Source organism: Bos grunniens, chromosome 1 (assembly GCF_055505025.1).
Source record: "Bos grunniens cultivar Pamir isolate PY7600 chromosome 1, Bosgru_T2T1.0, whole genome shotgun sequence".
Classification (NCBI taxonomy): Eukaryota; Metazoa; Chordata; class Mammalia; order Artiodactyla; family Bovidae; genus Bos; species Bos grunniens.
Window position 1 is genome coordinate 91,207,681 of NC_141165.1, and position 14,702 is coordinate 91,222,382.

Here is a 14,702-nt window from a genome sequence, read left to right on the forward strand (position 1 = left end):
TTTGATAGCAGCCATTCTGACCAGTGTGAGATAGTACCTCATTGTGGTTTTGATTTGCATTTCTCTAATAATGAGTGATGTTGAGCATCTTTTCATGTGTTTGTTAGCCATCTGTATGTCTTCTTTGGAGAAATGTCTGTTTAGTTCTTTGGCCCATTTTTTGATTGGGTTGTTTATTTTTCTGGTATTGAGCTGCATGAGCTCTTTGTATATCTTTCAGATTAATTCTTTGTCAGTTGCTTCATTGGCTATTATTTTCTCCCACTCTGAAGGCTGTCTTTTCACCTTGCTTATAGTTTCCTTCATTGTGCAAAAACTTTTAAGTTGGATTAGGTCCAATTTGTTTATTTTTGCTTTTATTTCCATTACTCTGGGAGGTGGGTCATAGAGGATCCTGCTGTGATGTATGTCAGAGAGTGTTTTGCCTCTGTTTCCCTCTAGGAGTTTTATAGTTTCTGGTCTTACATTTAGATCTTTAATCCATTTTGAGTTTATTTTTGTGTATGGTGTTAGAAAGTGTTCTAGTTTCATTCTTTTACAAGTGGTTGACCAGTTTTCCCAGCACCACTTGTTAAAGAGATTGTCTTTAATCCATTGTATATTTTTGCCTCCTTTGTCAAAGATAAGGTGCCCATAGGTGCATGGATTTATCTCTGAGCTTTCTATTTAGTTCCACTGATCTATATTTTTGTCTTTGTGCCCGTATTAATGACTTGTCTTGATGACTGTAGCTTTTTAGTATGGTCTGAAGTCAGGCAGATTGATTCCTCCAGTTCCATTCTTCTTTCTCAAGACTGCTTTGGCTATTTGAGGATTTTTGTATTTCCATACAAATTGTGAAATTATTTGTCCTAGTCTCGTGAAAAATACCATTGGTAGCTTGATAGGGATTGCATTGAATCTATAGATTGCTTTGGGTAGTAAACTTATTTTCACTATATTGATTCTTCCAATCCATGAACATAGTATATTTCTCCATATATTTGTGTCCTCTTTGATTTTTTTCTTGAGTGTTTTATAGTTTTATATACATAGGTCTTTTGTTTCTTTAGGTAGATTTATTCCAGGGTATTTTATTCTTTTCATCACAATGATGAATGGGATTGTTTCCTTAATTTTTCTTTCTGTTTTCTCATTGTTCGTGAGTGTATAGGAATGCAAGGGATTTCTGTGTATTAATTTTATATCCTGCAAATTTTATATTCATTGATTAGCTCTAGTAATTTTCTGGTGAAGTCTTTAGGATTTTCTATGTAGAGTATCATGTCATCTGCAAACAGTGAGAGTTTTACTTCTTCTTTTCCAATCTGGATTCCTTTTATTTCTTTTTCTTCTCTGATTGCTGTGGCTAAAATTTCCAGAACTGTGTTGAATAGTAATGGTGAGAGTGGGCACCCCTATCTTGTTCCTGATTTTAGGGGAAATGCTTTCAATTTTTCACCATTTAGGATAGATAATGTTTGCTGTGGGTTTATCATATATGGCTATTATTATGTTGGGGTATGTGCTTTCTGTGCCTGCTTTTTGGAGAGATTTTATCATAAATGGGTGCTGAATTTTGTCAAAGGCTTTCTCTGCATCTATTGAGATAATCATATGATTTTTATCCTTCAATCTGTTAATGTGGTATATCACACTGATTGATTTGTGAATGTTGACAAATCCTTGCATCCCTAGGATAAAGCCCACTTGGTCATAATGTATGATCTTCTTAATATGTTGTTGAATTCTGTTTGCTAGAATTTTGTTAAGTATTTTTGTTTGTTTGTTTGTTTGATTGTACCAAAGAATTTATTTGGAGGGCAACAGTGAAGAAACAGACATAGAGAACAGGCTTACAGACACAGGGAGAGGGGAAAAAAGGGTGAGATGTATGGAGAGAGTAACATGGAAACTTACATTACTGTATGTAAAACAGATAGTCAATGGGAATTGCTCTATGTCTCAGGGAACTCAAACGGGCTCTGTATCAACCTAGAGGGGTGGGATGGGAAAAGAAATGGGAGGGAAGTTCAAGAGGGAGGGGACATATGTATACCTATGGCTGATTTTTTTTCTTGGCAAAACTGTATTATCTTTGCCCTGCTTCATTCCATATTCCAAGGCCAAATTTGCCTGTTACTCCAGGTGTTTCTTGACTTCCTACTTTTGCATTCCAGTCCCCTATAATGAAAAGGACATCTTTTTTGGGTGTTAATTCTAAAAGGTCTTGTAGGTCTTCATAGAACTGTTCAACTTCAGCTTCTTCAGCATTACTGGTTGGGGCATAGACTTGGATTACTGTGATATTGAATGGTTTGCCTTGGAAACGAACAGAGATCATTCTGTCGTTTTTGAGATTGCATCCAAGTACTGCATTTCAGACTCTTTTGTTGACCATGATGGCTACTCCATTTCTTCTGAGGGATTCCTGCCTGCAGTAGTAGATATAATGGTCATCTGAGTTAAATGAGTCTATTTTCATCAGCAATATTGGCCTGTAGTTTTCTCTTTTTGTGGCATCTTTGTCTGGTTTTGGCATTAGGATGATGATGGCCTTATAGAATGAGTTTGGAAGTTTACCTTCCTCTGCAATTTTTTGGAAGCGTTTAAGTAGGATAGGTGTTAGCTCTTCTCTCATTTTTTGGTAGAATTCACTCTGAAGCCATCTGGTCCTGGGCTTTTGTTTGCTGGAAGATTTTTGATTATGATTTCTTTCTTTTTTTTTTTTTTTTTTTTGATTATGGTTTCTATTTCCGTGCTTGTGAAGGGTCTGTTAAGATTTTCTATTTCTTCCTGGTTCAGTTTTGGAAGGTTATACTTTTCTAAGAATTTGTCCATTTCTTCCAAGTTGTCCATTTTATTGGCATATAGTTGCTGATAGTAGTCTCTTATGATCCTTTGTACTTCTGTGTTGTCTGTTGTGATTTCTCCATTTTCATTTCTAATGTTGTTGATTTGATTATTCTCCCTTTTTTTCTTGGTAAGTCTGGCTAATGGTTTGTCTATTTTATATATCCTCTCAAAGAACCAGCTTTTAGTTTTGTTGATTTTTGCTATAGCCTCCTTTGTTTCTTTTTCATTTATTTCTGCCCTAATTTTTAAGATTTCTTTCCTTCTACTAACCCTGGGGTTCTTCATTTCTTCTTTTTCTAGTAAAGTTAGGGTATTTATTTGATTTTTCTCTTGTTTCTTGAGGTAAGCTTGTAATGCTATGAACCTTCACCTTAGCACAGCTTTTATTGAATCCCATAGGTTTTGGGTTACCATGTTTTCATTTGTTCCTATGCATATTTTTATTTCTTTTTTGATTTCTTCCATGATTTGTTGGTTATTCAGAAGTGTGTTATTTAGCCTCCATATGTTTGTATTTTTAATAGTTTTTTTTCCTGTAGTTGACATCTAATCTTACTGCATTGTGATCAGAAAAGATGCTTGAAGTTATTTCGATTTTTTAAAATTTACTAAGGCTAGATTTATGACCCAGGATGTGATCTATTCTGAAGAATGTTCTGTATGCACTTGAGAAAAAGGTGAAATTTATTGTTTTGGAGTGAAATATCCTATAGATATAAATTAGGTCTAAATGGTCCATTGTATCATTTAAAGTTTGTGTTTCCTTGCTAATTTTCTGTTTGGTTGATCTATCCATAGGTGTGAGTGGGATATTCAAGTTTCCCACTATTATTGTGTTACTGTTAATTTCCCCTTTCATACTTGCTGGCATTTGTCTTACATATTGAGGTGCTCCTATGTTGGGTGCATATATATTTATAATTATTTTATCTTCTTCTTGGATTGATCCTTTGATCATTATATAGTGTCCTTCTTCGTCTCTTTTCATGGCCTTTATTTCAAAGTCTATTTTATCTGATATGAGTATTACTACTCCTGCTTTCTTTTGGTCTCCATTTGCATGAAATATCTTTTTCCAGCCCTTTACTTTCAGTCTGTTTGTGTCCCTTGGTTTGAGGTGGGTCTCCTGTAGACAGCATATATAGGGGTATTGTTTTTGTATCCATTCAGCCAGTCTTTGTCTTTTGGTTGGTGCATTCAACTCATTTACATTTAAGGGAATTATTGATAAATATGATCCCATTGCCATTTACTTTGTCATTTTGGGTTCGAGTTTATAAACCTTTTCTGTGTTTCCTGTCTAGAGAATATCCTTTAGCATTTGTTGAAGAGCTGGTTGGTGGTGCTGCATTCTCTAGCTTTTGCTTGCCTGTAAAGCTTTTGATTTCTCTTTCATATTTGGGTGAGATCTTTGCTAGGTATACTTTTCTGGGTTGTAGGTTTTTCTCTTTCATCACTTTAAGTATGTCCTGCCATTCACTTCTGGCCTGAAGAGTTTCTATTGAAAGATCAGCTGTTATCTTTATGGGAATCCCCTTGTGTGTTATTTGTTGCTTTTCCCTTGCTGCTTTTAACATTTGCTCTTTGTGTTTGATCTTTGTTAGTTTGATTAATATGTGTCTTGGGCTGTTTCGCCTTCGGTTTATCCTGCTTGGGACTAAGCAGGAGTCAGACACGACTGACTTCACTTTCACTTTTCACCTTCATGCATTGGAGAAGGAAATGGCAACCCACTCCAGTGTTCTTGCCTGGAGAATCCCAGGGACACGGGAGCCTGGTGGGCTGCTGTCTATGGGGTTGCACAGAGTCAGACATGACTGAAGCGACTTAGCAGCAGCAGCAGCCTCAAGACTTCTCCATCCATAAAGCACTGATGATAAAACATGTAAGTTAATGGTGAAACAATTCTCCACAGCAAGGGAGACCCAGAGAGGTTCACAGAGTTACATAGAGAAGAGGGAGGAGGGAGATAGAGGTGACCAGGAGAAGAATAAGGAGAGTCAAAATGGGAGAGAACAATCTAGCCAGTAATCAATTCTGTATGTGCTCCCCACAGTCTGGAACACCCAGAGAGATTCACAGAGTTACACAGAGAAGAGAAGAGGGAGGAGGGACCAGAAGGAGAAGAGGAAGGAGTCAAAAGGGGAGAGACAATCTAGCCAGTAATCAGTTCCCTAAGTGTTCTTCACAGCCTGGAACACCCAGAGAAATTCACAGGGTTAAGCAGAGAAGAGAAGAGGGAGGGAGGAATAGAAGTGACCTGGGAAAGAAGAGGGAGAGTCAAAAGGGGAGAGAGCAATCAAGCCAGTAATGACACCCCTAAGTGAAAATGGATACTGAAGATTGGATTCTTAAAGGTACAAAATTGATAACAAATACCAAAGAGCAAAGATTAAAAATCTAGAGTAAAGGTTAGACTCTCAAAAATACAATATTAAAAATACAAAACAAAATCAATCACAAAAATTATAAAAATATATATATATGAAATTTGCTTTAAAATAGGGTCTTTTTTTGCAAAGCAATAGTAGGTTATAAAAATGAAAATTAAAGGAGTAATAAAGAAATTAAATTTTTTAAAAAATTAAAATGTGATAATAGTAAAAATATATCTAAAAATTTCTCTGGAGCTGTTGTGAGCAGTGTGGGGTCAGTTCAGTTTCATATAGTTCCTTGTTCCAGCTTGTACTTGTTCTCAAGGTCTATAGGCCCCCTCCAATGCTTAATCAGTGTTAACAACAGGGTTTTAATCTGTTGCACCTGTCACTTCTGGAGCAGTTCCCTCTTCTTTGTTTATGTTGGTTTCCTGTTTGCAAGTCTCTTTGGTGTCTAATTTCCACCCCAACACAAGGGGGCCAAGGTGGTCACTTATTTAGGCTGACTTGTTCAGTTGTGGTGTGGGGAGGGAAGAATACCGCAAACAAATATTGCTGGTGTGTGTGGGAAGTGCTCGCAGTGTATGGACCACACTGGATTTGCCCTAGCTCACAGCAGCATGTGCTTTCTGGGTCTACACTGCTCAGGCTGCAGGGTGTTTTGCAGGGCACTGTCCAAAGCAGGCCCTGGGTTTTTTGCACTTCCCAGGTCTAAGCTGCTTGGGTCAGGTTCTCGGGTATGCCGCAAGGGCACAGATTCGGTTGAGCGTGTGTTTTGTGCCCTTCCCTGGTCCAAGCAGCTCAGGTGACCAGGTGCTTGGTAAGCGCACTGTCCAAGGGGGACGTACATCTTAATCACGTCCCTGGTCCTGGGCGCTCAGCTTCCTGGGTGTGCTGTGAGACTGTCTCAGGTGTGCTGTGTGTCTCCTCTGGGGAGGTGATCTCAGGCTGCGACCCTCCTGGCAGATGTCAACCATCCAGGAAGACATGGTTAGCAACTGGAAGCCTGCTCACAGTTTGGTGGAGGATGCTGGTCTTTGGGGCCGAGATTGGAGCAGCCCCTTGCCTTCTGGCTCTGGTTGTTGCACATCTGCCTCTCTGCCTCTGGTGGGGGTGGGGAGGGGTCTGTATGCAGCCAGCTAGCTCTCCTTTGGTATTTGCTCAATCCTTAGTTCTGTGAGTGGGCCAGGCTGCTAGTTGGAGCCTTTTGCAGGAAAGTTCTCTCTCTCTTTTTTTTCCCTCTCTGACAATCCCACAGTTTGAGTTGCTATCTCACTTTAGCTCCTTCAGAGCATTCAGGCCCAGACCTTACCCTAAGGACCGCTGATGGCACCCGTGCCTCCCTGTCCAGCGCCAGCTCGCTGGTGGCAGATGCAAATGTCTGGGCTACTTCTCTGCTGGCAGAGTTAGGCGCCTATTCTGTGGGTGTTTTTTTTTTTTTCCTCCCAGTCATGTTGCCCTTTGAGATTGCAAAACTCCCCACAGACTCGCCTGTGAGAGGGTTTCCTACTGTTTGGAAATGTCTCCTCCTTCACTACTCCCTCCCAAGGACAGATCTCCCTCCCTAACTCTTTTGTCTCTCTTTTTGCCTTTTATATTTTGTCTCACCTCCTTTTGAAGAGAATGCCTTTCTCCGTGCCTGGTGACCTCTGCCAGCATTCAGAAGTTGTTTTGTAGAAGTTGCTCAGCATTCAAATGATCTTTTGATGAATTTGTAGGGGAGAAAGTGGTCTCCCTGCCCTATTCCTCTGCCATCTTGGGACTGCCACCCCGAGTTGTGTTCTTGATGTCTCTTAATTTCTGTTCTCTACTTTCATCTCTTTATCTTGCTATGTTGCATTCTGGGTAATCCTCTTGGATCTATGTTAAGTTCTCTAACTCTTCCTTCAGATGTATTTAACGATCGTTTAAGTCATCCACTAATTTTTCAACTTTATTTCATTTGTTTTTCGTTTGTACTAGTTCCCTTTGATTCTATTGCAAATCTGCTGATTCCTTTTCCTTAATCTCGTATTGCTTTCATTATATTTTTCCCTTTCTTTAAGCACTTTAGTTATTTTTAAAATACTCATTTTATAGTTTCTTTCACATTGTTATACTATTTGCAACTCTTGGGGACGCCAATTCTTCTGTTCAACTAATCTATTTTCCATCATGGTTATTTATTTCTTTGATAGTTTATAATTTATTACATTTTGCAAATTTATTTCAGTGGGGAGACAGGGATATTTGTTATGTGCCCTGGATTGAGAATATTTCCCATCAGAGAAATTCTGCCTTTATTTCTGGCTGAGTTCCAGGGTCTTAATAGTAAAGACTATGTTCTCTTTACAATTATTGTTTTCCATTATGAATTCGATTTCGTAAATAGATACAGGTCTAGTCAGTCTTCTGATTTTTTTCTTATTATGGTAATGTATGCTTTTCAAGGACATTTTCCATTTTATCTATATTTTCAAATATAGTGGTATAGATTCATTTATAGTATTCCCTTATTTTTTTTTCAACCTCTGTAAGATCTATAAGTGACATGTTCACTTTTACTACTGATATTATTAATTTGTAGTTTTTTCTTTTTAATTATTTTGCTAGAGGTTCTTTAATATTATTTATTATTAATTTCAAAGAAGTATATTTACTTTGCTCATTTTCTCCATTGTTTACTTGTTTTTAAAATGTTATTGAATTCTGCTTTTCAGTACTTTTTTTTCTTTCATTTTAATGTGGGTTTAATTGGTTCTTTCTTGTTAAAGTAGAAACGTAGAAAATTAATTTTAAACCTTTGCTTACTTCATGGGTACTTAAAACTATATGTGTGTGTGCTAAGTCACTTCAGTTGTGTCTGACTCTATGCAATCCTATGGGCCATACCCTGCCAGGCTCCTCTGCCTTCAGGATTCTCCAGGCAAGAACACTGGAGTGGGTTGCCGTGCCCTTCTCCAGGGGATCTTCCCGACCTAGGGATTGAATGTCTCTTACGTCTCCTGCATTGGCAGGCAGGTTCTTGGGGACCTGGGACACCAGCGACACCTGGGAAACACCCTGTTTTTGCTACATTCCACAATGTTATATATATTTTAATTTTTTTATTCAGTTCAAAATATTCATTTCCTTTTCATTTCTTCTTTGCTCCATGAGTCATTTAAAAGTGTAATTGCTCATTTTCCAGAAATTTGGGAAATTTTCTTATTTTATTGTTATGAACTTCTAGTTTAATTCTATTATAATCAGAGGATATGATATCTCATACTCCAATCATTTGAAATGTACTGAAACTTTTTATATGAACAAGTATATGGTCTATCTTGGTGGCTGGTATATGTGCATAGAAAAAATATATATCATGAAGTTTGGGGATGTAATATTCTATAAATGTCAATTAGGTCTTGTTGATAATGTTGTTTGGGACTTCTCTAATAGATCCCTTTTGTCTAAATTTTTTATTAATAGTTAGAAAAGAGTGTTAAAATTTTTGACTATGGTCATAGATTTGTCTCTTTCTCTTTCATCTTTGTTTCATGAATTTTGATTCTGATAATTTTGATTCATCATATTTAATCCTGATGAAGGACAAATTGCCCTTTTATCATGTGTTAAGTCTCTTATCATGCATTTTGTCTTTAAGTCCACTTTGTCTCATATTCATGTCATCTTTCTGATGCTAACCCTTTCTGTGGTATATATTTTCCTATATCAGTATTCAATTAATCTCTCAGCTTAGAATTTCTGTATAATATAAGTAGTATGAAACTGGATATTTGTATCTCACACATTCAGGTGCAGGCTTGGAGCTTACAAATCTCATAGGTAAAATCTTCTCCAAATGCTAAAAAACTAGAATTCCTCTTACCATTTCCCTGGACAAGTAGTAGACTTTTTCTAGAATTATTTTATAGAATTGGGCAGAGCCTTACTTTCTTGCTCCAGCTACCTGTTCTTGTATAGAAACTAGAACCTCAGATCCTACATCCTATTCTCTAGGCACTAAATTTGTGACTGAAAACAGCTTGGGTTTTCTGTGTCAGCTCATAATTACCATCATATCTACTATTTTGATTCATCTGTTTGTTCCTGGAACCAGGAATTTTTTTTTCTTGTTTTCTTTTGAGATTTATTGTTTTTTTTTTTTAAAAAAAGATCATTATATCTTTCTCAAATTACCAAGTGTTTGCATAGAATTAGGGAAAGACATGTAGTTCACATGCATCTGTCTTTTTTTCTGGATGTCTCTCCTTACACTCTCTGTATTTTCTCCTTCTTTGAAGAAGGGAAAAAATTGAAATAATCTTCTATCTTGGAATGGAAATGAGGGAAAGAGTGGACATTGTTGAATTAAAACTTACAAAGGCTGGCTTAGAACTCCATTTCCCTTTGATTCGGGCCCCGCTATCTTCCCAGGCCCCATCACCCTGCACCCACCCCTCCTGACTCCTCTTCCAAGCACTTTCCCATGGACTGAGAGTGGGCTCTCACAACTGCTCCTTCCACCGCAGATTACTCTCGTGGCTTTGGTGGCCGTTATGGGATAGAGGCGGATAAACGGGACAAGGCAGCTCTCGGATATGACTACAAGGGAGAGACAGAGAAACATGAATCCCAGAGAGGTGAGTTGGGGCTGGAGAGGAGGGAGGCCATAGCGTACGTGGAGCCCTCCTTCTGCTCTTCCTGAAAGTTGACACAGAGTACCCAGAATACGAGTCATGCAGGAAGTGGTAGGGTGAAGAGTATGCATTACCTGTATGGGGGTAGGTGGGGGGAGACCCACAGGGATGGAGAGGAGAGCAGCAAGCTTAGGAGCAGGACACAGGAAGGTGACCAAAGAGAAGGGGTCATTGAGGAATGGGTGAAGATGGGCAGGCTGGCTGATGGCAAGAGTGTGATTTGGCTGTGAGTCTTAGGGGCCCCTCTGCTTCACAGAGAGAGGCCTTCTTCCCTGGGACACAGAGAGGATGGCTGGGGGGCTCACTTTAATTTTTTTTTATATTTTTTAAAATTTAAATTAAAAAATTTTTTACAATATTATGTTGGTTTCTGCCATACAACAATGTAAATCAGCCATAATTATCCATACGTCCCCTCCCTCCCCTCCCCTCATCCCATCCCTCCAGGTTATCACAGAGTGCCTGGGCTCCCTATGCTATACAGCAACTTCTCGCTTTAATTTTTCCTGTTTCTTCCTTTTATATTTTGCCCTTTTCTGCCACTTCTCTCTCTTTTGTTTCTCTCTTCCCATGTCTCATATCTCCATTCTCTCCCAGGTATTTTTTTTTCCCATCCTTTTTCATCTTTTCCCACCCATTCCTCTGTCTATTCCTGACTAACATACTTCCTCATCGGTCTCTCTGTTTTCCTCATTCCTGTCTTCTGGTCCTCCTTCCCACTGCTCCTACTCCCTCTTTGCATACATTTCTAGCACTTAACTCCTCTTGTGACTCTCAGATATTTCCATCCTGCAGATTATGCCAAGGGTTTTGGCGGGCAGTATGGCATCCAGAAGGACCGAGTGGATAAGGTAAAGCACCAGAACACCAATGTCTTGGGAAAAGTTCCCTGACATACATGGAGAAGAGTGAGAGGCAAAGTGGGTACAAGGATGAGCAAAGCTAGGTGCCCTGCACTGTCCTCCTGCTCTTCCCATTGACTGCCCTCAGCATCTAATGGGTGTGTCTTCTGAAGCCTGAGCTTTATCAAGGAGAGTGAGGAGGTGGAGAGAGACAGGGAGGCAGACAAACTCCAGCGAAAAGTGTTTAAAACTTCATTGATTGCTTGGTATTGATTAACTCAGTCAGTAACCTAGCCCCACTCCATTCAGTGTTTCCCTACACCTCTTCATGTACTGCATGTACTTCATGTACTCCTGCATTCCAGGCAACTGGACTTAAAAGATGTGAGATTCCAGGAACACTGAGCTTTTTTAAAGGGAGAGCCAGTCCTACAAGCCTAGAACTTCTTTACCCATCTCTCTGAAGTAAAACAACAATATCTGAATACCCTAACTACTACTGAGCATCAAAAGTTTAGGGAGACCTCCTATAGTGGCCCCAATCCCTGCTACTGCCTTCTGGGTCACTATCGCCCCCTTCCCTCTCCCCACCACTGCACATACTATTCCTCTACCTGCAGAGTGCTGTTGGCTTCAATGAAATGGAGGCCCCAACCACAGCTTACAAGAAGACAACACCCATAGAGGCTGGTGAGTTTTAATTCCCTCTCTCTGTTCTCCTCAATCTCCTCTGCCTTCTCATTCTTTTTTTCTTCCTAGACTACCTACTCCAAGCATTTAACTACCTAGGTTAGCTGAGGTAGACTTGACCCCTACCCTCATCTTCCCAGATTCTTTCTCCTAAAAAAAAATTAGGTTAGGTGGATATCTGAGTGACACTGGGGAAAAAACTGTATGTAGAGAACACAGGGATGGGGGGAGCCATCTGGGAAGAACACAAAGGGAAAGGAACTTTGGATGGGGGACAGTGGGTAGATGGTGGCCTGAGGGTATATAGATTTAAGAAATGTGGACAAGGAAGGATGCAGGTTAGGGGACCAAGCTTTAGAAGGAGTAAGAGCCTGAGATCACATGGTCTGGCTATGTGAAAATCTAGGCTCCAGGGCTACCTTATCCTTCTCTAAGCCCCTTGTTCCTTCATTAATACCTCTTTACCTCCATTTCCATGAGTCCTGTCTTGATTTTCTCTTCTTCTGGATGTTTAACTGACTCTTCTTCTTTCCAGTGCTACTCTTCTACTTCTGACCCAAGACAACCCTAATTTTTTTGACTGTGTCTGTAGCTTCTAGTGGTGCCCGTGGGCTGAAGGCAAAATTTGAGTCCATGGCAGAGGAAAAGAGGAAGCAGGAGGAAGAGGAGAAGGCACAACAGATGGCCAGGCAGCAACAAGAGAGAAAGGCCTTGGTAAAGATGAGCCATGAGGCTCAGCAACCAGTGGCCACTAGGGAAGAGCCGGCGGCGCCAGCCCCATTGCCTAAGAAAATCTCCTCAGAGGTAAGTGCTCAGCCCTCCGGGATCCACATCCAGCATTCTTTGCCCAGACAAGAGCCTAAGGGGATCTGTATCCTTAGTAAAAAGTAAGACCCAGAACTCCCCTGTGTTAGCAAAATCTACAATTGTTATCCTTGTCTTCAGAAGATCTCAATCTAATTGTGTAATTAAGCTTCATATATACATATGAGAATGCTCAGTGGAAAAAACCCCAAGATTTACATGGTTCAACAAAAGATAGGTCACCAAGCAGTGTAGTCAGTTACTGCTGCAAGAACAAGAGGAAGGAGCTGTCATTTCAGGTTGGAGCCCATCTTGAGGAATGATAGATGTGAATTGGCAGAGACAGGAAGGGGTGTTCCAGTACAGGAGAGAAGATAGTTTCTTGCTCACTGGAGAGATGCTTCATCCTTCACAGGCCTGGCCTCCAGCAGCGAGTTGTCCGTCATCAGAGCCTGGGCCTGTGAGAACCAAGAGGGAACAACCAGTACCTGCCCTGCCCTCAAGGCAGGATCCCCCAGAGGTAAGCAGACCGCCCCCCAAAGATCCACACCTTTCCCATCTCCTCATGTCCTGCAGGCTGATCAACCACCCTGGTTTGCCTGGGGCTATCCTGACCTTAGCACTGGAAGTCTTATATTCTGGGAAACCACCCAGTCCTGGGCAGACTAGGACAGTTAGTCATCCTAGCTGTCATCTTTTCCCCTTTTAGATTTTGCTTCACTGTTTTCCTGGTCTTCCAAGGAATCTGACTTGTGTTCCATTTCCTTCTCCTCATACCTTTTACATTCCCCTTCGATTAACATCGTCTGTTGGTAGGTGTTTTGAGTGGATGGATGTGGGAAGAGGTTGAAGAAGGAAGAGGGGTGAGAGACTGTTCCCTAGGAGAGGCTGTTAGCAGGAGCCAGGAATGGACATGGAAGTGGAGGCATGTGGATGATAGGGCCCAGCAGTCCTCCACTGGGACGTTTTGGAGAGGCAGCTCCTGGTACACAGAAGTCACCTTGCTTCAAGTATACTGTCTTTTCTCAGGACAATGAGGAGGCCCCAGCTCTGCCCCCCAGGACTCCAGAAGTCTTCCAGCTGCAGGAAGAGCCAGTGTATGAAGCAGTGCCTGAGCCTGAGCCTGAGCCCGAACCCGAGCCTGAGAATGACTATGAGGATGTTGAGGAGATAGACAGACATGAGCAGGATGAGGAAGCAGAGGCAGACTATGAGGATGTGCTCGAGCCTGAGGATCCCTCTTTTTCTTCCACTCTGGCTGGTGAGTGGTGGGGCAGAAGAATTCCCCCATTACATGGAAGGACCTGCCTGTTTTCCTTCTCCATGTTGGTAAGACCATGTTCATATTTCTCACTGTGCAGGATCATCAGGCCACCCAGCTGGGGCTGGAGCTGGGATCTCAGCTGTAGCCCTGTATGATTACCAAGGAGGTAGGTTGGGAGTGGTCTGAGGGGTCTGGTGCCTGGAGCCCCTTGATACATGAGAGGCGGGTGGATTCTGGGGGTCAGAATAGGGCCCCAGACTTGGCATCAAGGACAGGCCTCTTTCCCTTCCTGAGGTTTAAAGCGGGCACGGGGTGGAGGGATTTTTGCCTGACCATCCTAATAGTCTGTCAATTTTCTCCCCAGAGGGAAGTGATGAGATTTCCTTTGACCCAGATGATGTCATCACTGACATTGAGATGGTGGACGAGGGCTGGTGGCGGGGACGTTGCCACGGCCACTTTGGACTCTTCCCTGCAAATTATGTCAAGCTCCTCCAGTAACTGTTTCTGTCTTCTTGCTGCACTGTGACTTTGCATATCCCCAGTGGCTCTGCCTCCAGCTGCTCTCCATTTCTGCTGCAAGTGTCTGACAGGATGTCATGAGTTGCCTGAAGTTCTAGGCAGACTTCCCTCTCCCTCTCCATCAGGGTTTGGACAGAGACGGCATGAAGAAGGGGGGTCTCCTTCCGCTCGATGTCTTCTCTATCCTGCGTACCCAGGATGATCTCAGGGATGCTTATCTTGTGGCCCCGCCTCCTTCCCTGTGAGTGCCCCCTCTTACCCACACCCCTAACTCTGCTTCCCTTTGTGAGTGCTGTGCTTCCTGGCTGTTTGCATGGCAAGGTATGTCTTCCTAGTTTTCCTACGTGTGTTGTTTTCTCACTTTCCTTCTTTGCAGAGATATCTCTGACTCTTCTCTCTGATGGGTACTAAATTGGAAATAAAGTGGGACCATGGCTCACCTCTATTCTGAGGTAAATAGTACTTTTACGTGGCCCTCAATGACCCTAACTCTCATTACAGGTAGAAGTAATTTTCCTTCCCTCTTTCGCATATTCAGAAAAGTCCTTCCAACCATTGCCCATCACTCTGAACCCTGGTGTCAAGGGCTGTGCCTTTTCCTTAGACTATACTGATATCCAGTCCAAAAACAGATGGGCCTGGAGAATGGCAGTTAGGTTGGGAAACAGGGGCCAGGAAGGGTCTACATTAAGCAGTTCAACTTCTACTG

The 14,702-nt window shown here is 41.4% G+C and overlaps 1 protein-coding gene across 1 annotated transcript in view; it reads left to right on the top strand.

Annotated features, from left to right (window-relative positions):
- Window positions 1–14,438, top strand: part of HCLS1 (hematopoietic cell-specific Lyn substrate 1) — a 32,800-nt gene extending 18,362 nt beyond the window's left edge. Inside the window, exons 7-14 of the mRNA XM_086403964.1 lie at window positions 9,704–9,814; window positions 10,667–10,722; window positions 11,334–11,403; window positions 11,996–12,207; window positions 12,623–12,727; window positions 13,237–13,468; window positions 13,569–13,637; window positions 13,836–14,438. Of these exons, the coding sequence (XP_086260090.1) occupies window positions 9,704–9,814; window positions 10,667–10,722; window positions 11,334–11,403; window positions 11,996–12,207; window positions 12,623–12,727; window positions 13,237–13,468; window positions 13,569–13,637; window positions 13,836–13,972 (992 nt within the window). The 3' untranslated portion in view covers window positions 13,973–14,438. The remainder of the gene's footprint in view (window positions 1–9,703; window positions 9,815–10,666; window positions 10,723–11,333; window positions 11,404–11,995; window positions 12,208–12,622; window positions 12,728–13,236; window positions 13,469–13,568; window positions 13,638–13,835) is intronic.
- Window positions 14,439–14,702: the final 264 nt, after the last annotated feature.